Here is a 24,454-nt window from a genome sequence, read left to right on the forward strand (position 1 = left end):
ACTATACTTTCTCTTTCTCTCTCTCTCTCTCTCTCTCTCTCTCTCTCTCTCTCTCTCTCTCTCTCTCTCTCAACCTTCAATTTCTCTGCCTCTCCCTATTGAACAGAGAAAGAAACACTTTTGAAACTGTATAATTGGGTGCTTCGTGCCAGGCACATTTACATATTTATATTTAAGACTACACACACAAACACGCAGAATTTTAGCTTGAGCATTCCTGTCTCGCAGAGGATAACACAGGCACATGGGCAGTCTATGCTACTAGATCTTCCAGTGCATAGACTGAAGGCTTTCTTTTTGACAAATGATTGACTAAGGAACAAATTTCTTCTACATCTTCGTCTCTTATTCTTAATTCACACATTCACTCTATCTCTACTCATTTCCAATTACACTTTGTAAACCTGACCTTTCACAAGTAGCACTGACAGGCTAGCTTAATCACCCTTGCATTCTGCTAGCACAGTAAGCCTGTTGAAATGACAAGAATGTCAGTTTGTGTTAGCTAATGACACTAAAAGCTTAGACTCTTCTCAACTTCAGTGTCATCAGGTTGGTGGGAACATACAATGTAACAATGTAAAAAAAAACACACACACACACACACACACACACACACACACACACACACACACACACACAGACACATCCCTCAAGCTTCTGAAATAAATAGCTGTCTTTTCAACTTCAGTGTTACCAGATTGGTGGGAACATACAATGTAACAATGTAAAAACACACACACACACAGCTGTTACAAACACTACTTACTGGTCAACCTCTCTCTCTCTTTTTTTTTTTTTTAGTTTTTTTTTTTTTTTTAGTTTTTTTATTTTCAAAGCTCTTTGTATTTGGCACTTTTATCTTTGGCTTAGACAATAGATGGCATACCTAGCTACAGTTGTTGACACAGCATCTGTCAGTAAGAGATACCATATGCTGTGTAAAAATGTCTACACTCTAACCCCTGTGTGTGTGTGTGTGTGTCAACAGTCACATCCTCTTTTTTCAAACCTCCCAATGCAGTAATATGACATACACACATATATGTACACACACACACACACACACACACACGCACACACACACGCACACACACACACACACACACACACTTTGAGGTGTCCTTAAAAGGCAGTTATTATCTGTTGGACAGTTGTTGCATTGTCCTCTTAATGTCATAAAAATCCCTCTTATTGGATTTTCAGTGCAGTTTTGTATAACATTTGTTATTTTTCAAAAATTGTCACTGTTACTCCAGCGTGTCCCGTGTCATAGCAGATATGACCTCAGCCGTCGTGTGTTACTTGTACTTTAAACACTGCAAATTGGTACAATTACAAACCGTTTAATGTGGATACTGTGGTCTGGTTAGGCCAAAGGTTCATTCTACATTAATTCCTTAAGTGTCACTTATTTAAACAATTGGTTAACGTTTTGTTAACCACTGTTTCATGACATGAAATGTAATGATGGATTGAAAGCAGAAGGTTGTGTAATAAGCCTCAGTGTTCCTGAGGTATGACAAACAATTAAAAAAACAAAACAAACAAAGCACACAGCTCTGTCGGGTTAATTCAAACTATCTAGGACCTGAGGGCTGTCTGTTATTCTAATAAAGCACCTCTCGCTTCTCCTCAAACGTCAAATATTGTTACAAAAAGCACACTCAAAGGACACACTCGTAGAAGTGTAAACATTTCCCTCCCCTGGTTTCCAGTGGGGACCTGCCCTGTCGAAACAAGCTCATATCTAGACCAGAATGAAATTTCACACTTGGCATCTGAGACCATGCACAAAGAAGACATGAGCTATCAGGCAGGGTAATATGTTTCCATTTGCCCCTGTGTTCTCTTCCACATTACTCTTCAAATAAGAGGCCCTAAGTGCATTATCTCTGCTCTGTTGGGAAGAGTGAGCTCTTAAGAGATCATTAAAAATCGATTTGATTAATTATGTGTCCAAATAACTTTGGGTTGTCAGAAACAGACTGTACTCCCATGGGGACTGTATATCAGCATTAAGAGTGATTCATTAAAAACATTCCCTGTCAAACAGGTCTTTTTATTATTATTATTAATAATATTATTAAACCCAGGCAACTGATTGGATAATTGGGCTACAATATTATCTATGAGTAGATGATTTCATTAATATGTGCAGTTACAGTTCTTGGACAGGAATTAGGCCCATGTGCAGTGAAACAGCAGTTATATCCCTAATTAATGACTTTTTTTGATTACTGATGGTCAAAAGGCACAGTTCAAAATTGGGGCTTGGTGAAAAAACTTTCCACACAACTTTAGTTCACACAGAGTACATATCTGTAAAGCATTGCATCTATTGATAACAAAGAGGAAGTGTATGCACGAGTCTGAGTTATGGACATTTTTCCACATGTTTTACATATCTTTAATCACAGATGACAGAGAAAAAAACTGGCAAGGGAAAAAAAAAAAAGAAAGACAGCTTTTTTTTTTTTTTGAAGAGAATGAAATACCACCTGCCAGTTTACACACACACTCACACACACACACACACAGAGCGAGCAGTAAGCAAGCAGCTGCTCAAACAGAGCAGTCTAGACGGGACTGAGAAAAACTGTGAAACACTCCATCGATTTGGCTTAGCCGACTTTAGCAACGGGAGCAGAGGCATAACTGCGGGGAATCTGTGTTGATCAACGCGTACTGGATAACGCCGCTAAGATGTTTCCCCCACTCCAGTCTAGGGGCATAGCTGGATCATCAGGACATTTCATTCTGAAACTAATAATAGCCAAAGTTGGGTGAAGACGTACTCAGAGTATTTGAATAATGGTTCCGGTTCCGATTTCCCAACATGTCTCCGTTACTTTACTAGTTACTAGTAGAGCCGACCAATGAATCGACATGTCGATATTATCGGCCAATTTGAGCTAATTGCAGATAAATTGGTATCGCTGTTTGTAATGGCCGATAAATTACAATTAAAAAAGTACCTGAGAGACGGAAGATGGTGTCTTGTTTTGTACAATATGTACCTAGATTAATTCCAAACCACGACCTGCTACAACTCAAAGTATTTATTTGGTGTGGCAGAGGCAAACATGACTGTCTTGTAGGAGGGCATACTTCACACACCCTGAGACTGCGCTGACAAACTCTTTCTGCGTGTGCTATGGACCATTAACGATCAAGAATACTTTAGCATCCAGTAGGAGTATTTGTTACCATCATATTATAATATTGCCGTTAAACAAGTCTTACCAATATATTCTATGTAAATATTACAGATGGATCCTTCAACCATGTTATGACATTCATGTCAGCCATGCCTGGTTTTGCTGCAGTAACGTGAAAGTTACAGTAGAGTGGTGTAGGCGCTGATGACAAAATTGACTGTAGGTTTTTTTTATGAAACAGTGTGGCAGTTTTAGCGAGTAAACAAACAACTGTCCTATCATTTCTCCCTCGTCACTTCTAAAAATTCTCTAGCAACATCGCTTACAGCAGCTTCTAACACTCTCCGTTGCTAAATTACGTTACAAACAAAGCTAGCTAATGCCATGTTTATCGGTGGAATACTGCTAACGTTAATGAGCAGTTAAACTAAAGCGTTTAACTTATTCTGCTTAAATGAAGCAATGGTAAATATATCTGCATCTTGCATGTCTGTAGTTACAGTCGGTACATTGGAAATTATTAAACCAGAGGAGACATCTCAACATGGCTTAGTGATAGCCAAGCAAAGTTATCCAGCTTCTCTTTCGAAAGTGTAGTTTGAGATCCCAAAGTCGCAAGTCCTAGTTGCAGACAGTCATGTACTATAAGAAGCATTCTACAGCAGTATTTACTCTAGGTCAGTGTATCAGATTACTGCATTATTTATCAAAACTTTAATATATTTTGTTGAAACTTTGTTCAAAGTACTATTTATGACAATAAAACAAGTTTATTTTTAAACTGCATTATGTCATGTTATCTTTCTAAGGACTCTTAAATACCTACACATAAATGTTAGGGAAAATCTTTGTATATGTTATGTGTTTCGGGGGAAAAAAAAGTATATCGGCCAATATATCATTATCGGTTCTACAAGGAATGCAAAGTCGCTAACAGGACCTCACTGAGGCAGTGAGACACAAGTATCACGTGAATGTTTTACAGACACTTCATCAAGGTTTTACTTACCTAATCAATTAAGCCTGGTGGCTAAGAGAGCGAGATCAATGAAAAAAGAGTCCCGAAGAGCAACGAGGCAGGACTTAATCTTTCAAGTACTTACACCTACATATTTGTTTTAGGTGTGATGTAAGGTGCTTGTTGACTCCAAAAAATAAAAAAGACCTCAGATATCATACTGTGTTTCTTTGTCAGGGCACAGCACATAAAGATAACCAATGATTCCCATCTCTAAGGCTGAGTTACAACCTAACAGCATCTTAACATTCAGTCAGAGCAAACTTGCAGTGGATAATCATAATACTTTATGACTGTATAGTACTGTATAGTGAGGATGTGTTATGGTTATTATGGCTATATCAAAGAATATAACTACCTCAGCGTAGCTTTTCTCATGCGAGTTTAGTAACAGCAGAATACAACCTAGATGATTATCGGACAGCCTGGGTGAGTAACTGTTTATGGGTTTAAACACCGAAATGTTGTTTTCACTGCAAAACCTTACAGAGATAATAGCTTACATTACCTCAGAGGAAAAGTGTACTTTGGAGCGTTTTGTACCCCCCCCCCCCCCCCCCCCCACACACACTCTCACTCACTCACACACACACAAACACACACACCCCTCCCTTTCTAAAGTAGACTCAGCTGGCTGGTGTTCACTGAGGGTTTGACAGTGGATCCCTGAGGTCTTTGCCACTCTATCGGTCATGCATCTGCCTCCTGTTTATGTTTCGTGTTGGGCCCGTTTTTAAAAAGAAAAAAAAAAAAAAAAACCAGCTATTTTTGGCTGCCTCCCCCACGTCTGCAACATGCAAATTTCATCTGATAACGCCAGCCCTTATTCAAATGAGCGCAACACTCATCTTAAACATTGTTTTTTTCACAGAGGCTATTTGAATAGCTGGATGACAAACCCAAAGTTATGTCAGATTCAGAAAGGGAGAGGGGGGAGGGGGGGGGGGGGAGAGAGACACAAAGAACAAGTGATAAGAAAAGATAACTGGGAAGAGGGTCAAAATACCCTTGCCTAGGTTTCACGCATTTGTTTATTTTGTGTGTGTGTGTATTTGTGTGTTTGTGTGTGTGGGAGTGTGTGTGTGTGTGTGTGATGTTTCCAAGCACTGTAGAATCTGAGGAGGAATGTGCTGGAACATAAAAACTGGCTGGCGCAGTGTAAGAAATGTTACTCCTACACAACTTCAGTTGAAATGCGTCATATAATTTTACAGTATTGTTTGATTCAGTGATTCTAACGACAGGCATAGATTGCTGCTTGAGTTGCTTCAATTGAATATTTAACATCAACACTGAGAGGAACACTCAGGTTTGTTTCTTGTCAGAAGATGTGGGTTTTTTTTTGAGACTTCATGCTAGTTTGGTCAAAAAAGTCATGCTAGTTTGGTCTCAACTGTCCTCATGGCTAGTTGGCCCTCTCTGGATAAACAGAGTGAGTTGACACTACTTTTTTTCATTAACAATGACATCATATGTGGATGCGTGCCATGACACACACCAAGTTAACTGCCTCCTGAGCAAATCACTGTTTTGACGGAAGGTTAAACAGAATTAGCTGGTTGAGTTTGAGGCTCGTGGGGGGTGGGGGACTGGGATGACATCATCCTGACCTCTTGGCGGAACACGGTCTCCATGACAACCGCAAGGGACAGCTACCTGTCGGATTAGCCTCACTGCTGCTCGCCCAGGTCTCCCTACTCCCCTATTCCTCTTCAACCTCCTCCTCCCCCGTCTCTCTCTCTCTGTCTGTCTCTCTCTCCCTCTGTCAACGCCCCAGCTCTTTGATGAACTCCAGTCGAGAGGCGAGGTGGGAGTTCAATCATTGTGCTCTTTTTCAACACGGCGGGGGCTCTCCATCGGCCCGAGGACACGCCAGTCTTAGGTCACAGATAAAAAGCACTTACGTAACACTGATTCAGACCTAAATGGTATACCTGTCTGACTAACCACGCTTACCACACACTTAATACACGCACCACTGAGAGAATTCAAAATAGGTTTTTTTTATGTGTGGCTGAATTCTAGGAAGAACTTTTTGTGTGGAACTGGAGAAAAGATGTGGGTGTTTTGCAGGTTGTAGTGAAAAAAGCACACAGAAAATGATTTGAGGAGAAAGAATAGGATTTGAGGAGAAAATCTACTTTGACGGATTTGAGACATCTCCAACCCCAACCTTCTCTTCTCTACAAGCCTGTACTCGTCTTAACATACATATTGCAATAGCTAACAGGTGTAAACAATGTGGCTAAAAATGGCAGGCAGCCCTGGACTTTCTTCTATATCCTTGACAATTTCAAAGAAACACTCTACTTGTTGATGACACCAGAACTCTACCTTGCCAGCAGCAATTTTGTACCAGTTAAAGGATGTGTTTTGTATGCCCACCAATCAGACACCATAGACCTACAGTGTGCCTGGAGGCAGAGGAGGGAAAATGTTTCCTGTGTCTACAAGCAGAATTAGGAATTCAGCTTACGTGCTTCGAGCACTGAGTGCTTTCGTTCAGTGGCGGCCTAGTAACTCTCATTTTCTTTTTTTTTTGTGCACTGGGTCTACAAACCAGAAGTTCTGGAATGTTCTGAGCCTCAGGAACGAAGAAACTGTCACCACATGAATGATTGGATCAGCTGTCACAGCAAGTAAAAGCACATTTGGGTACTGAAAAACAAGTTTCAGATATTTTCAGTTTGAGAGTTTGAGACGGAATGGGAAAGAGAGGAAAGAGGGAAAATGCTACTGAATGAATTGACCCACTCACCTGTCAAAGACACCCTGAGAACATCAAACAAACATGTAAACACTTTCAGACAATGTATTTCAACAAAACAAAAAGGGTGAAGACAGCATGTGAGAGAGAGAGAGAGAGAGAGAGACAGAGAGAGAGAGAGAATAACAGAGAGGGAGGGAGGGAGGGAGAGAGAGAGAGAAAGAGAGACAGAGAGGAGGTGCAGGGAGAAGGAGAAATGTGAGAGTGAGTCGGAGAGAAAGTGTGTCTTGGGAAAATCAGTCACAGGTTTAAGAAAGGTGTCAGAAAGATCTAGTCAAACAGTGTGGTCATTAAGATCACTTAGGCTTGGCAAGCACTTCTGCTTCACAGCAAACATCTCAACAGGGGCTCCACAGAGAGCAAAAGCCAACAGGGACCGAGGTGACAGGTGCCTTTGTGTGTTTGTGTGTGTGTGTATGTGTGTGTGTTTGTTTGTGTGTGTAAGAGAAGGGGAGGGAGGTGACAGACTGCCTAAAACACCTTGGAGAAAGGTTTGTTTTTCTTAAAAATCCTGTACCTAATCCAGCACTGTGAAATTTTTATCACACAATACTTAGCACTCCTATATGCCCACCTTCATACATTCTTACAAAATGTTAGCGATTCACACCTACATACACCCATTCCACACCCCTCCTCCCTCTCTGTGCCTGGGCCTGCTGCCAATCTATCTAAAGAGTCTTTCCCTAATCAGACCTAGATGATTAGGCTGCCACAAGGCCGATATCACTGCTCCCGTCTCAATGAGAATGACAGTAAATGAGGGAGAGGTGAGAAGAATGGAGAAAGACTTAAAGTGATTCAATTACAAAGAGACGGAGGGAGTCCGTAGATATGCAGAAGACACGACCTTAAAAATGATCAAGGAGAATGGCTCCTGACCCTTCGAAATGGGATAAAGTCCAAAGCTGTCGTTCGGAGAGATAATATGAGTGAAAATTGAAAGCGATGCTGGCGTAAGTGGAGAATGAAATGGCAGAAATAGTTTCACGGATAGAATGCTCCGCTGAATGTTATACTGGTGCAAAGTCACCCGGGCTGATTTGTTTCTGCCTTAAGAGCTTTTACACACTGAAGGCTAAACAGCTCACTAACAATGCTGCCAGCTAAATGTCACGAACATGCTCTACATGAACTATATTCAAAAGTTGCATCTGGAAAAACAAGCGAGGACAAAAAAGACAGAGAGAAAGAAAAAAAAAAGTCTCTGAGCCACTCTCTCAAACACACAGTAATCACAAACACACACAGTAAACTTCTATATCAGCCCATGTGTAATCTATAGGACTGTTAGAACACCCAACAAAATGACTGATTGATTAAAAGTACGATATTATCACCGCAAGTATGTGGCAGAGTACTACCAAATCAAATATTCGTCATGCGGTAAAGGTCACGCTGCTTGTCAATACAGCAGAGAATGACCTCGCAAAGTGAAAACAGACAAAAGGTCCACATGACGCTGATCAGTCATTCTACTGTGAGTCAATCACTTGGACGAACTCCTGAGTCTCGCTCTGTGTGCAAATGAGTCATCAAGTAAAGAAACTTCCTCAGTTTCTCCTGTGCTGATAAGATGAAGGCAATTGGTGCCGACCATTTTTCACCCCGTGAAAACAGTCCATAAATCAAACCGTTTATCTGAACCAGTTATACACATGTGCACACACACACACACACACACACACACACACACACACACACACACACACACAAACACCAAAGACTGTTCCAAAGTCCAGCTTGTATTTCTATCTAAACAAATACCAAATTTGTTGTGTACTGTATCACGAGGGTTGTGGTAATGGTTGCCTGGACAATCCATTGGTTTACAGATTGTATCCAAGCACTGAAACATCCTATTGTCTAAGAGAAAGAGCACTGGTGCAAAGCCCAAAATCGACTGTACAGGAACCTAGCCCAGGCAGTTCCCTTCTCACTAACCCACCCCCCCCCCCCCCCCCCCCCCAAACCAGTTGACCTCTTCTTTCCACCCCTTCATCCTCAACAAGAGCCTTCTGATTTCAACTGTTCCAGAAAATATAAAGCAATTAATGTCCTTGACATGCTTTGCCCGAAGGAGATCAAGTGAAAAATAAAGGTCCAGACTCAACAAAGGACTCCGACAGTTGGGAACCTGTACGAGAGATGCTTCAATGCATGTGACTCTCATTGGGCAACTGAAGCCCAATATCCTTCAACATCTTTTCTATAACGCCAAGCTTATCATATGCTTTATTTACATAACAGCTCAAACAGCTGTCATACACAGTTTTTAAGCCGACATGAATGATTCATGACTAGTTGGAATCTACAATAAGTTAACGGGGTCAAAATGCTGGATATCCACGACAGGAGTTTTCTATAGCAAAAGGGCTCTTTTTTATCATCATTATTGTTGTTTTGTGGTTGATGTTGCTGCTTTTCTATATATTCAAAATTCAGATTTCCATTCACGTAAGCCATGCAATTCACACGTATCTCAAACCACATTGAAATATCGAATTTGCATGAAGAACAGAACTTTCATTTTGAGGACGTGGCAGAGTCAAAAAAAAAAAAAGAAAAAGATGATTATAGTCCACATATGTCTACTGGTCACTGTTCAAAGTCTTTTGCTAATACATTATTGAGCTCTCCTTTTCCATAGGAGGTTACTGCACCTTTTTGACGACAATGCGACTAAAATAACTGCAAAAAAAACCCCAGAGTTATTCTGAGTTACAAAAGCGGCGTTTAATTGGTCTGTCAGAATATGCTCTTTTGCTGTGACAACAGTAGGCCGCTGTAATGAGATTTCCAATTAAAATGAAAACTGTGAACCTCATCTGGGCAAGTTTAACCCATTCGGCTTGACGATAAAGCACGACAACGTTACTTTTTTCCCACTTAGCGAAAACTCTCTGCCATAATACAGGTTAGCCGAGTTCAGTTTAGAAACAGTTAGAGACGTGAGAGAAAAAGAAATTGAAAGTGTGACTGCAGTCATTAGGAGAAGTGGTGTGTGAGTCAGTGTATTTGGCCCTTCCAGCTGCCATCTGTTCAGTGGTACCACAACACAGCTCAGTTGCTTTTACCTTCAATTAGTTTGGCCACAGAAGAAACGAAAAAGTTGTGCATGAATGAATGACCATCGGGAAAGAAGAGCGTTTGAAAGAAGAAACAAAAAAAAACTGCATAAGGACAAAAAGAACCAAATAACATCAAATATAATCATGAAGATATTGGACTATGAAGATATTTGTATGTATTGGATGTCGTAACTTTAAAAAAAAAAAAAAAGGACAGAAAAAAAAAACACGTGTTAAAAGTTCAACTGAATACTTTCCACAAACACACAGAAGGCCAAGTCTGCTTGCAGCATGTTACAGCCAGCCCGAGGGAATTACACATGCCTGAGTCAGCTACTTCTGTTCAACAGAAGTATGACAGGGTTAGGATTTGGCATATGATCCATACACTCCATGCAAAAACTGGGCCATACAAGCTGAAGTCAGAGCCTCTTGGTCAAATGACTAAGTTTCACCGCTTCACCAGCTGATCAGTTCTTTGCCAAACCAAAGAAGAATGCCACCAGGGGCCTCTATGAATGCAGAAATAATATTTCAGGACAGATTTGCGAAAAGAAACATTCAATGTGTACGATGCATCAACTCGTGTTTTTAATTCAATGATCACAAACAGGAATACATAACATAAAACCTCCATTAGTCCATCTAGAAATGACCAGTAATATTAGCCCTGTTTATCTGTAACTATAGTGGACCTTCATTGGATTTCTCTACTCGGATCCTTAGGGAGATCTATGAGCTAAGAGAGGGAATGACCAAGCAGTCCAGACAGGATAAGAGTAAGACAAATGAGGGTGCGACGGCGTCGTCTAAATATACCTCCGACATCATCGGTATTCAACATAACTCAGAGGAGAGTGGAGGCAGAATCGCAGTGGGAGAGCAAAAGTACATCGCAATATCAAAAACCACATCCCACGTGCACGGATTCCAGCTGTTGAATGTGGCTTCCCTGAGATAAGGAGAGGTAGGTGTGATAGGTGAGATGATGCATAGGCTATGGACAGTGCTTGGTGGTGGAGTCCTTTGGTGTGATATGGCAGCCAACTCTAATGGTTAACAGGATCATGTGAGTCAGTAGTAAGTGAGAGAAAACCTCTACTGTATTCTGTGTGACGCCGAGCACCGGAAAACGGTTGTGAGTTTGAGGAAGTTTAAAAAAGGAATGCTACGAGGACATCAAAAAGGTAACATTGCTTAAAAGTCATCAGACAGAGCCACAAAAATGTTGTTCTACATCGTTTACCCTCCGCAGCTTCATCCACATGACAATTCTTCAAACAGTCATTTGAAAAGAAAAGAAAAGAAAAGAAAAGAAAAGAAAAGAAAAGAAAAGAAAAGAAAAAAAAAAAGCTCTATGAATCAAACCGCATTTTGAACAGTACAGGGGCGTTTTGAGTCTTGAATGCATCTGGGGAAGGCAAGGAGAAAGTTACTACGACAATCCTGGCAAGTAGCCTATTCATGTTAACGTTAAACTATTCATAACTACACACAGTCTCCCACAGGAATGCCTCAGTGTAGTTCAGGTAGCTGCCAAAATGACAGAAACACTTGAATGCTTGCTTCCTCCAGTGCACTGAAGTGCATTTCCCCAGCATGTTTTTTTGTCCTCTCAAGCCCTAACAGGGTGAGGTAAACAAACACCAATAAATATATAGCCATTCTGAGTGACTGCCTTCATCCTGCAAAGAAGCTTTACTAAACTAATTGAAGTTGACTCCTCTTGGATGACAGTTCCCCAAATCACAAAGTAGGACTGGCTAGTCAACGGTCTGATGAGCATGGAAGCGATGTAGACCATACGCTGTTGCTGCCAAATCATTCACCAGATCCAAACCCAGCTCAACATTTGTGAGAGGTTCTCAAGCGACACTTTAGAAAGCATTTTCCAGAAATTTTGCTTCAATCATTTTTGCGTTTTCTTTCTGTACATGCATAAAAGTGTAAACGAAATTAAATTTTCTCATCTTATGAGGAATGTGAATGAGGAAGGATCGGCTCACTTGAGCTCATGGCTTTTAAAATACCTCATACCCTCTTGTGGTCTTTGACTGTAAAAAATATCAAACCAAAAAACTTACGTTCCTAACCTCTTGCTGTCAACTACGTCTGCTAAGCAACAGAACCGTCTCATTTCCCAAAAGCAAAGGCTGAAAACAAGCCTTATCGACGCCAGGCTTCAAACTAAACCTCATCAAGAACACATTCAGTTTCACATCTAGTCCTCTCTGTTGTATTACAGCAAGAGACAGCAATATTCAACTAGATCTTGTAATGGTTTCAGGGCAATTTACTGTCTGGAGAAGCTATGCAGGGACGTGGAATGCTTATTTGCTTGACCCTACTGACAGAGAACATGTTCGTGCAAGCAAAAAATGACAAGGGTGAGGGAAAGCGTGAACGAGAAAGAGAGAGAGAGAGAGAGAGAGAGAGAGAGAGAGTTAGCTGGAGGTGCAAAAAAAGGTCATCTGAAGCTTCCCTTTCTCTTGTTCTTCCTCCTTCTGTCTCGTTCTATCATGTTGGCTCTCTTTCTCTCTGCTCTCCATCTCCTCCTGAGAGAGATGTCCAGACAGGTGCTATTATCAGAGGAGACAGCCGTTTTATCTTGTTCCTCTGAAGTTCCATTGAGGCAGACAAAGCAGCGCGGAATAGCATTCTAATTGGGTATCTGCTACGTAATGGGACTTGCAAGGCAGGTATCATTACAAATGCCAGCGTGTCTAGAAGTGTTCTGATGGAAGCAACCACCCCCACCCCCACCCCCCTCTTTCCTCTGTTTGACCACTTTGGATTGTTCTTCTCACAGTGAGGGTAAAGTTGAGATTAAGGTTGGGGAAACATGCTTCCAAAGTCATCACGGAAGGGGAACTTCTGCTCGCTGACCTTATGTTCGTGTCATGTAGTATTTGGAGCAAATATTCGTAGCTCTTTGTTGTGACTAAACAGATGGGGATTACGAGATAGAACGGCTGAATTTAATGCCTGTACCACTTCCCTGTGTCAATATTTACAAATTTGTTTTCTAGTGAAGGTTCTACTTTTCTGTTCTAGGAATTCTGACTTTAAAACATAAAATTTGACTTTTTGTTTACTCAATCATGTATGATTTAATGTTTAAGATTTATTTCAGAAACATTTCAGTCAAAGGATTCAGTCTCCCTCAGTGTGTTTTTTATTCTTTCATTCCTTTTGAAATAATGTTTTTTTGGGGGGTGTTTGTGGGTTAAAACTATTTTCTGTAGGCAAACGGTTAACCATACTTATGTGATATCCATGCCTTTAGCTCGATAAGGCACGTCGATGGCATAAATTCATTTTAACAGACGGCTGCGATGTAATCTTGCCTGCCAGTGAAAAGATGAGTGGGACACAGCAAGCTCTCGATTTGACTGACACCACGGTTGCTTCAGCTGCAGTGAAATGTGTGTCCACAATGAGTAAGTGAGATACAGCCATGAGCTCTGCTTGCCTTTTCCAGCAGAGCTAAACTCAGGGGTGTCAAAATCTGGTCCTGGAGGGCCAGGGTCCAGCCGGTTTTTGTTTTCACCTCTTAAATCTCTTTTTCACCAGGATGGTGCCAGTGCCAGTGCCGGTGGCGGAGCGAGATCTGCCTTGGTACCTTTTGAGAACCAGCCCACATTTTGACAGCTTTGAGAACCAAATGTTACGCAGCGGAAGTTGGGGTAATTCCTGTGGGACAAATCATGGCGGACAGAACGCATCTGCTTTGCTTGCTTTTTATAAATTAACTTTTAAAGTCATTACATCTCACAGCCTCTCAATGCTGCTGCTTTTGCTCATGTTTTATCAAACCTCCGGTGAATTTCTTGCGGTAGCCCCTTCCATAGCCGCTGAAGCATTTCATTATTAGAAATTTAAGTTTGAACTCATATGCCTTAGATTCTATCGAAGCACAACTGTTGCCAGACAGCTTATGAGGTTTAAATTCTTAATTATGTCATTTTTAACTGTGTCTTTATCAGAACAGAAATAAGCCATTCTCTGGGAAGCTATTTATGGCCATTTGGTGTACTGGATGTTATGTAAGTGATCTGGGTCGGTAAACTCATGTGCCTCTCCACAGCATAAAAAAAGAAAAAAGAAAAAAAGAGTAAAAAAAAAATCCACCACACGTGCAAAAAGACAAATTGGCATTAACACAGATTACACACATCAGCTGACAGCTACATCCTCACCATCAAAACAGACGCACGCACACGCATGCACGCACACACACGCGCATGCACACACACACACACACGCGCACACACACACGCACACGCGCACACACACACACACACGCGCGCACACACACACACACACACAAACACACAGAAGTCTCTAAAGGGACAAATTGAGGAGATAATACTAGAGAGAATACCCCTCTATGTGGCACCAGAGACATTCTCTTGAATACATGAGTAGGGTGGAGAAACGCAAGGAGGGGGAGACACAGTTTCTGTGTTGGGAAACATGACTGTTAATGTCTGCTGGGGACCTGGAGCAGGCTGACAGGGGGGTAAGGGATCTGACAGAGGATTGGCTAGAAACATACACAGTGTAGGAGGAAATAATAGGAAAGCAGAATAGAGGAGCTTACTTTTTTTATTTTTAACAGAGAGTTTATCACTGAGTAATAATTTGTGTATTTACCAAAACAGGAATGTCAAGTCATAAATTATTAAATTGGGCCAACGACCAAATGATCCAATTCTAATGAAATGAGTAAACCTCTTACATAAGTTAACGTAAGCTTATCAGTGACTTGCTTATACACACATTGGTCACCAATACCTTACATTACAGTCGTAAATATTGCGTAATGTGTTAACCTAGCAGGCTAACATCAAGTACATCTTCATGCTTTCTCACTGAATGTTGTGACAATGGTTCTAATTGTTATAATGCCAATCAAAGTATACAAAGGAGAGTTTATTAGCGGTTTCGTGTGTCTTCACATACGATGGTGAGACTAGTATTGCGCTGCATTTATGTCAGCTAAAAATCGCAAGACGTATGAAAATGTCTTACCCACTGCATACCAACGTCTGCAATTAACCCTCCATCCAAGATCTACACTATCCCTATGAACTAGCCTATATTTGATAACGATGTTGATTAAGTCTACCCTGGCCATAGACAGGGCTCAGTACACAAGCTATCACAAAAAATACCAAAAAAAAAAGGGAGGGGGGGGGGGGCCCAACAGTGCCACAGCTGTATTTTGGAAATGCTTTGGACTGTACTTCATATAAAATTGATCAAAACACGGTCGCTACAAAAAAGTACCTACAACCCGGTTTTATGCCATCTTCTCTGACAAATGCAGTATGAAGAATGGATAAAACTTTCATGGAACTGTCGTGTCCAGCAGCATGACAACCAGAAATGCTCTGAGGATGACACAGGCCTGGCCGTGTGACAGCTGTGCTCTTTTATCCGATAGTATCCATGATTACAGAGAAAGCTTGTGACAGCGGAAATCACTGGTGCGGTTCTTCGCTAAGAATATAATTGCATGGTTTGTATTATTGTTACACATTTTCAGCAAACACTTCCGTCTGCTGCATTAAACTTGTTGTTTCATGACCAGTCATAACCTATCACGGGATTGTTCTAATGAATGACATTGGTCATAAATCAATCATTGGAACTTAAAGAGGAAAGCATACATGGATGTATGCACCTTGCTATTGCTTACCATCAAATGACTGACAACCCTGAAACAGTTTGGGCCCTATTTGTACAATCCTAGTCTGCCTTTTAGGCTCTAATCAATACCCTAATATACATACAACCAATTAACCAGTTACTTAGACAGTGTTTTTTTTTTTATTATAAACCCATCCCTCCAGACACACTCTGGCCTCTTTGCCTTTGCCTGAGAAGGAAAGCCTGTTGCCCTTGACAAGAGGAGGCCATGGTTTATTAAGAGTGAAGGGCCACTGTTGATTGACGCTTTCTCACTTCCTCAGACAAAGAGGCTCTAATTAAAGGAGCTGGAGCTCATCACAGCCCCTGGCCTACTTGTCTAAATCAGGATGGAAGACTGAAGCTCAGGAGACCCCTCTGGTTTTCCCCTCACTGGCGTTGAAAAAAAAAAAAAAACGATTAAACAGAACAGGACTGACTGATAAGCAATGAGAGATAAAAAGAGAGAGCGAAAAAAAAAAAAAAAAACCCTATTGAGTCATTTCACCGCCAGTATTCTCTTGATTAATAAAACAGATCGTGACAAAACACATTTCGAAGCATCATGCATTGACACATTCAGGCAACTATTCCAAACTGTCAAACTAAAGAAATTTAGTGTATTTGGACAGTACCTTGGACTCATGAAAGAAAAGGCTCATCTGGTCCATTCAAAGAAGGTCTAAACATTTGTGCTGTGTTCAATTTTTTTTTTTTTTTTCGAGTTGGGAGAAAGTCTGCGATTACATAAGCAAGGCATCTCCTTGTGTGCCAAACTGAGTGAGTGACGAACTCAGGGGAGCCTAAGTCAGAGGCCAGAAATAGACTCCAGATACCTGGCAATGAAAACCCGTGCAAACAAAAGCTCCACTCCTATCATCCAGAAAAACCAACAAGTGGAAAGAATGTTAATGGAGAAAACATAACATACGTAGGAGAGTGAAAGAATGAAACTGTTATTTCTGTTGTGTCATTTCTTGTGATAAATACTTTACATTATTATTCTAATTCAGGTATACACGCAAAATCGTTATGCAACAAATAAAACCTTGAAAATGGCTTAAGTACTACCCTCTAACAGTTAAAGAAATTACAGGTTGATGTCCATACATTGTAATAACATAATAATTACACACAACACTCGAGCACAATCAAAGAGGAATACAAAAAAGTATTTTCTTTTCACAAGTGAAGTTGTTTTATCTAAGCAACTGTGTGCAGAGGATGGGCGTCAGTGAAAATGTTTTTTTTTTTTTCCTCTGTGAAGGCTAAAGACACGCGAGTATGTTATTAATATTGATGACAGCAGCTCAGCAAAAAGTAAGTAGCAATGATAACAAGGCCAGACTTGTCGATTCCCTTAAGGACATGCATTCATTTCATTGAGAAATTAATGACGTGAAATCAATGGCAAAGATCCGCCGTTAAAGGAACAAAAAAAAAAAAAGGGAGTGAAACTGATACTCCACTGACATTCTTTCACTGTCGCAATGTGTTCGTGGCAAACGGTAGAATCTTCCAGAACTAAACCACAATGTAACTTTCTCTGCTAACCTCTTCTAGCTCGGTTTTGTTCAAGCTACGCAAACTACCACAGACCACATTCATTTTTATCACGGTGGGCTAACTGCTTGTTGCTTCTGAATGGGTTACATTCTTTGTATAGTGGTCCCACATAATAGCATAATAAGGCAGAAATCGTAGAGACAAAAACACAGAAATGATTTTAAACTCAGACAGATCATTATTTCTGTCTCACTCACTCTCTCTGTCTCACACTCTCTCTTTCTATCACTATCTCTCATTCTCTCCTTAAATCAGTTATTTTTAGCAAGCCAATGTTGTGCTCAGTAAGGGAGGCCCTGGGGTAGATGTAACCTCGTCGAATGCATGCACAACGCTTTGACAACGTTGCTCTGACGTCACAGGAACGTTTCAGAGACATTTTGATTGGGAGATGAAAGCCAGATCCACAGCGTGTTGCAAGGTTTTTCTCTCTCTCTCTCTCTGACCATACACATGTGCACTGAGGGTTCCTCTCTGACGGGCTAATCAAAGACTGTTGGTTATGTAACTCTCTGGCTGCTAATTGGTATATGTGTGTTGCATGTCCCACACACAAATGTATCGCCATAAAGTAATAATCCACCTCAGATACATTTAAACCCTTTTGACACTAGTCTTAACCAGTGTGACAGATAGACAACCACATTCACACACACACACACACATGCACAAAATAGAGTCAAACAGGATACATCAGTCCAAACGTGGCCTGGAGAGAACATGGACGACCTAACAGTTCACGTTCCCATCAAATCATTCGTGACAGGCAAAGACTGCAAGGATCTCATGTCCCGTGCGTAACCTTTCCTTCAAACCAGGAGCCACTGGGCCCATAAAGCTTGGACAAGATTTTTCTCAAGCCCCTTCCCTTCACACAGCTTCTGGTATAGGGTCCTCCCACCACCCAGTATCAGACTTCAGTGGTACAGGCTTGGCTGACTGCAGCTGTGGCAGCATTAATGCCCCTGACCCACATGTGCTTACCCCCCCCACCCCCCCTTACCCCGCCTTTTACGAGGCATTAGTAAAGAGAGCCCTCAAAGATACACACATTAAAGTGACAAGGACACAGTTCACGTGTGATTGGTTCTTTTACAGTCATGTGTGACCGAGTGTAGTTCATGCATGCATGCATGCACGCAAAAAAAAAAAAAAAAAATCGCAATGCATTACCATGAAAAAAATCCAGCACTGCCTTGAGATAAACAAGAGTATGTGCAAAAATACCATCAGAGCATATGTAGCTATCTAGACAAACACATGCAGATAAACATACACACGTGTTCCTTCCCTGATTGACGGAAAGGCTACATGCAAAAGGGAGTGGGGGGGCTGGGGTGGCTTTGCAAGCAATCCATTCAGATTTACAGAAAGTGAGATATAAACAGAGAGAGAGAGAGAAAAAAAAATCAGCAAGGGATGAAAAAAAAGAAAAAAAGAAAAACAACCTCCATCCGTCCATCTGTTCATCCCTGATGACATGCACTCTGTGAATCTGACTCGATCTCTTGCCAGGGAAGAGACGAAGAAAGAGAAAGATGCACACACACACACATGCGTGCACGCACACACACACACACACACCTGCAAAAAGGGAAGTCTCACAGAGGCAACCTTGACTTTTTCCGGTTCGGCTTGTAATTTAACTCAATGGTAAAACAGTAATCTATTTCAAGGATGCCAATGAACAGCAATGGATACATGGCGTAACGAATCTGACAAGGAATGTAATGTGTACAGAGTCAACTGTTTTCATTTTAAGAGCACTGAACATTTGTTTGAAATAATCACGTGCTGTCCGGTTTTGTTCAAGAGAATCAAAGACTCAAATATGACACCACTGTATTTACTGTAACAAAAGGAATATCATGCTTTTTAGCTGCTGTTTAGTGCCCCTGCTAACAAGACAGCTGGCATATCTGAATCCCTTTACCTAATGCTAACAGTGGGCTAATTAGCCTCTTGTCATCCTAGCGCTGGGACGGTCACTCAAAACGCCATCCAGATCTTTCTCTGCAGGTCGCGCAGCATGCTAAGTGCTACACAGAGCAAAGGTTAAATATTCATAAAGCATTAATAAAGCATGTGTAAAAGCCTACATAACACTTTTACTAATGTGCGCACGACCCGGTACGTAGACGGATGTGATTCCTGTCGTTTATAGCATGCTGACAATTAATTCAAGAGCATTTCATTCTAAAAAAACTATGTTTAGTTGCAGCACAGAACCTTCTCAGATGTTTCCATAAGAGCCAAACCATTCCCACCACACAAACATTCCCAGAACCTGCCCTTCCTTTTCCTATGTGTAAACTGAGCCAAACCACTTCTGACCGTCTTTAGCCTGCTATCATAGCATTCCGCCATTTCCTAAAAGGCACCATGGGAGCATGAGACATTACGCTACCTGTTGTCAGATGTATTCAAAATAGCTTGAGAGTTTTTGTTTGGGTTAAGCACATTCAAATGAGATGCTGAAAGCCTTATTTCGAGTCACTTTTGAACTCAGTGATCAGGGTTAAGAACTGCTTTGGATCTTATCCATGTGTCAGCTTAGGTTCCTCACTAGCTTCTGATCTAGTTAAGCCTAGTCTGCTTGCTTTTTAACGGCTCTCATCCTCGACTGGAGAGGGAAGGTCACTGTTCTTTACCCAGGTTAGGATAAATGCTCAACCCAACAGAAAACACACAACAAATCAGATATGCACATAAACGAGGGGGGGGGGGGGTTGAACTTCTCTAGAGACAGTGAGTAGTGGCCTACATTTGTAATAATATGAAATTCAAAGGCATCAATAATGCATACAACACGTTTGATAAACAATATCTCTCGCATGGCGGTGCGGTTCCTTATGAGAAGCCAAGATAGGCATATAAATTCCAAGATTATTTCTCTGAGTTTGATGGCAGCCAATCAAATCAAGTCACTTCACTGATCACACGAATAAAAAAATCAGTGAACACACACACACCGACACACACCGCGGGGGGAGGAGAGGAAATGTTCCTTTAAAGACACATCTGAGCATACAGAGGGGGGGTGGGGGGTGTCTGGGTGAGTGAGGGAATTTAGCCCCAGGAAAAAGAACGCAAACGTTAGCCAGTGCTTTCAATTCAAACATCTTTTTTTTTTTTTTTCAGGTGATGACCTGTTTTCTAAATTCCCACAGGCATGGAAATGACCTTGAAATTCCACACATTTGAAACGTTGCCTTTTACGCATTCGACTTTATCGGTGACAAACGCTCTTTATGGGCTTTTAAGCATCTCCATGGTAAACTGAAAAATTTATCATACCAGCATTTTTTTCACTGAGGCATCTAATGCTCATTTCCACACAAATATTCTATCAAGCTGTCCTCTAACAAATTCAATCCAAGCATAACATGGTGTATTACCCCATTCATTGATATGCTTTATGTGTACTGCTGAGAGGAACACAGCATGGGAAGAATAGCCTGAGTAAACTGTCATGAACCAGGTGTGTTACCCATAAACCCCTTGGGATGTTACAGAGCAATACATGTTTTTTGTCAGGGCAGGGGATGTATGAACGGAGGGAAGGAGGGAATCCCTTCTTCTGACCTTTACCAGGTGATAAAAAAAGATGAGCTCTCTTTTGCACGGGCCCGTTCAATCTCTCCGTTTCAATCTGTCTCACGCGTTTGAGCTTTTTCTCTGTCTCTCACACACCCGCACACACACGCGCGCACACATACACACACATACACAGACAGAGGGCGGGAGGGAGAGAGAGAGAGAGAGAGAGAGAGAGAGTAGTCACACATCATTTATCTTTTAGCTTTCCACCTGTCCTTCAGAAATACCTGTGTTCTCAGATGCTGGCGGACACGGAAGCTTGGGGAATGATAGGAGAAACACTATTCAATGCCTACTGCCCAGAAGCCATCAATAACGTAGCACACTGGTGTTACTTGATGAGATCTGATGCAATTAACTAACACAGCATGGTGAATCTGAAATCAATACTTCTTCACACTCTTAAAAATTGCTCATAAATATAAGCTTCAGGCTGTTGTATCCCTGCTAAGCATCCATCCTCTTCCTCTCCCCTTCGGTCACTGACTCTGTTTCCTCCTGAAAACCTCTCGACAGCAAACAGAGTTCAGAAAAACTCGCCTCTCTCATTCTTCACCTCTCCCACTCTCTCTATCCATCGCTCTCACCTTCCTACGCATCACTGATGGATCTAGCCAGCTCTTACCATACGTGGGTGTAAAACACCCCCTCTCCTCATCCCCCTCCCCTTACCAATGAGAGCCACCCCCTCCCTCTTTTCTTTTCTTTTTTTTTTTTTTCGTTTTCTCTCTGTGTATCTCTCATCGGCCCAATTCGAATTCCATGCGTATCTAAAGGCCTTGCCCGCAGAGACAAACACTCTCATCCTACGCATCTGCCACACACACAGACGCACACACACACACACATATTCACATGCACACACACACACACACAAACGCACATGCATGCATACACACAAATGCACGCACAAAAAACACGCGCGCACACACACACACACTCACACACAACAGAACAAGACAGCTGCCTCTGAAAGCAGGGCGGGGCATGAAAGGGCAAGTGGCTTCCGGGTTGTGGAGCCCATTATGCCGTTGACAGACTGACCCTCAACAGAACCGCAAAAAAAGTGGAGAGAGGTGAGGAAACGCACTCCTCTCGGTTTAACACCACTAGGCTGTGGGTCACTCGAGCAAGCCTTGTGTGTAGTGGTAACGCTTCCCATTTACATGTGGACTCCACGGAGGCGCTTTTTTTCGGTTTGTTTGTTTGATTTTGTTTTAGAGCTTTATTTTTGCTGCATTTAGAGAATATGGAAAATCTTTTGTAAATCTTCCAGCTTGAACTGGTGCTGCTTTTTAGCACACATCTGTGGGCTGACCCAGAGGCTTGTATCGGTCAAAATACAGTGTGTGATATTTTGACAGATTCCTTCATACCTAATACACGCTGATGCATAATATTCAAGTGAGAGATTGCCTAAAACCTGAATACAATCAAATTACTACTACACTACTATCCAAAGAAGCATTTAAGAAGCAAAATACATGTTACTATTTATAGAAGTATCGTACAGTAGTTGATCATTGGTTGTCAAAAAAAGAAAAGAGGAAGTGCTTTAAAAAAAGATATCCTTGAAATTAGTCGATTATAATCACCCGAAAAATGCGGAACTACGACCTTCTTAGTCATTATTTACACATAAACATAGTGAAAGTGCTTATTTAAACAAGCTGCAAACGTCCTGTCAATTCAAAACGGCGCCTCAGAGTCTCTGGTAACCATTGTGTAAGAGACACTGCAGCTCATGTAACGACTTTGCCGATATTTCCCGACATATTCCCAAGGATATGTTATAACAATGCCCGCAGAGCTCTACACAAAGGTATATTCAGTGAAAGAGGATTGAAACGTCAAACTATATGCAAAATAATAAACTGAACTGGGCTGAGAAGGGGGTCACATGAACTGTTCTCTGAGTAGTTTGAGTAAGAAGAGAAAGTGGGGTTCACTGTGCGTTTCAAAGCAAAAAACACAGCATCAAGCACAATGCTCACCCCTGGCAGAGAGTTTCTTGGTGTTGATGATTTTGGCAGCGTACTCTTGACCAGTTGAGATTTTCATACATCTTCTAACCACGGAGAAGGCGCCCCTGTAATTCAAAAGAAAACACTGCAGAGACGAACGCGCTAGGAAACCAGAAGTACTTTGTTATTTGACATTAATAGATGTTAAGACATGCATGTTTAGAGAAGCTTGACTGACATGCATTGGTGCTCTTGTAAGCAATGTAAGAAAAGTAAATATTTTTACTTAATTGTTTACGGTCATAAAACGAAAAGATTTTTTTTACAACATTCATTGTCAGCTGTTTCAGTCGAAAGCAGGAAGACAGTCTTGGAGACAAATATCTGGCACGGGGGTGTGGTATTGAACACGCAAATGAACATCTGGATTTCATCTCATATCAATTACCGGAAAAAATGCTACAAACATTAGACTTTGAAACATAATTTCAATCTACACCGCCAGTACAGGTTGAAAAACTCCACCACACAGTCCACCGCATTTTTTTCAAATCCTTGCAAGACTTGGGGCTAAACATTAGGGGAATTCCAAAGCTTAAAACCCCAGTAAAAATGGGGTCTCTCTTAAAAATACAGTAGTCTAACTGAAAGCGTCGCATGTATCTGTAAAACCGTAGAATTTTAATGCTATCCTCTGCAGTAGTAACACCGTTGAGAAATTCAGCGGAGAGGCAGCTACTTTGTGGACAGGTAACAGGTAGCCGCGACGGTGGATTCCATTGACTATATGTCAGTTAATTGGCTATTGTAAAAATCTGCGTCAACATTTAGGCTGCATAACAAATTTAAGAGCTAAAAATAAACTCACTTTCCCAGCTCCTCATACAACTGATACTCGTCGGTGAACCTGGTACAGGTTGTAGAAGCCATGGTGAGGGAGACGGGAAGACAATATGAGCGAAAAAGTGAATCTTAAGAGGCGACCTCTTCCTCTCTCGAGCTTCAGTATCCTTTAGACGAAATGAAACAATGCACAAAACACAAAGAGGGAGTTAAAGTCCAGTCTACAAACTATAATTCCTGCTCCCGGAATCTGGTGACTGCTGTTGTACTGTCGGGACGCTGACGGTTGACAGAGAAGTTGAAAGCTTCTGTTCTGCGTCTCAACTGACGTTACAGTTTGGATGCAATGGTAATCTTACTGCCCGCTTCCTGGTTTTAGACACGTTGCTGAAAGCGGTACAACGCTTCCCCCTGGCTGCGAGTGTCAATCATGACTGCAAACTTCGGGGTTTCCCGTGTAAAATGAAATCTGTGCACCTGCGTACGCTCATATCGTTGAACTCTGAAAGATATGAAATTGACAATAGCAGACAAAACTCTGTATCCGAAGTAAAAGGACACTGTCACCCTCGATAATTGGATGCAATCAGTTATCCTCTTAAACAAGTAATCTTCTCAAATGCACATGACATTCCCGTGCTCAGGTCTAGAAGCAGACTAATTAACCTAGTTGCTCATTTATTTAGGTTAACAGGACACAGTGCACGAAGTATCTTCACACCTTAGTTACCTTGCCCTTAAAATAATATAATCTGGGCTATGTGAGACGC

At 41.4% G+C, this 24,454-nt stretch overlaps 1 protein-coding gene across 20 annotated transcripts in view; it reads right to left on the reverse strand.

Moving 5' to 3' along the window:
- The window catches only part of camk2d1 (calcium/calmodulin-dependent protein kinase (CaM kinase) II delta 1), a 67,680-nt gene extending 43,909 nt beyond the window's left edge, over window positions 1-23,771 (reverse strand). For all 20 annotated transcript variants that reach the window (XM_030780431.1, XM_030780424.1, XM_030780419.1 and 17 more), the window contains exons 1-2: window positions 23,710-23,771; window positions 22,872-22,966 (exon numbers count right to left, since the gene is read on the reverse strand). In XM_030780431.1, coding sequence (XP_030636291.1) covers window positions 22,872-22,966; window positions 23,710-23,771 — 157 coding nt within the window. The remainder of the gene's footprint in view (window positions 1-22,871; window positions 22,967-23,709) is intronic.
- Between the last annotated feature and the right edge of the window lie 683 nt (window positions 23,772-24,454).

The sequence above is a fragment of the Chanos chanos genome, chromosome 7, assembly GCF_902362185.1.
Source record: "Chanos chanos chromosome 7, fChaCha1.1, whole genome shotgun sequence".
NCBI lineage: Eukaryota > Metazoa > Chordata > Actinopteri > Gonorynchiformes > Chanidae > Chanos > Chanos chanos.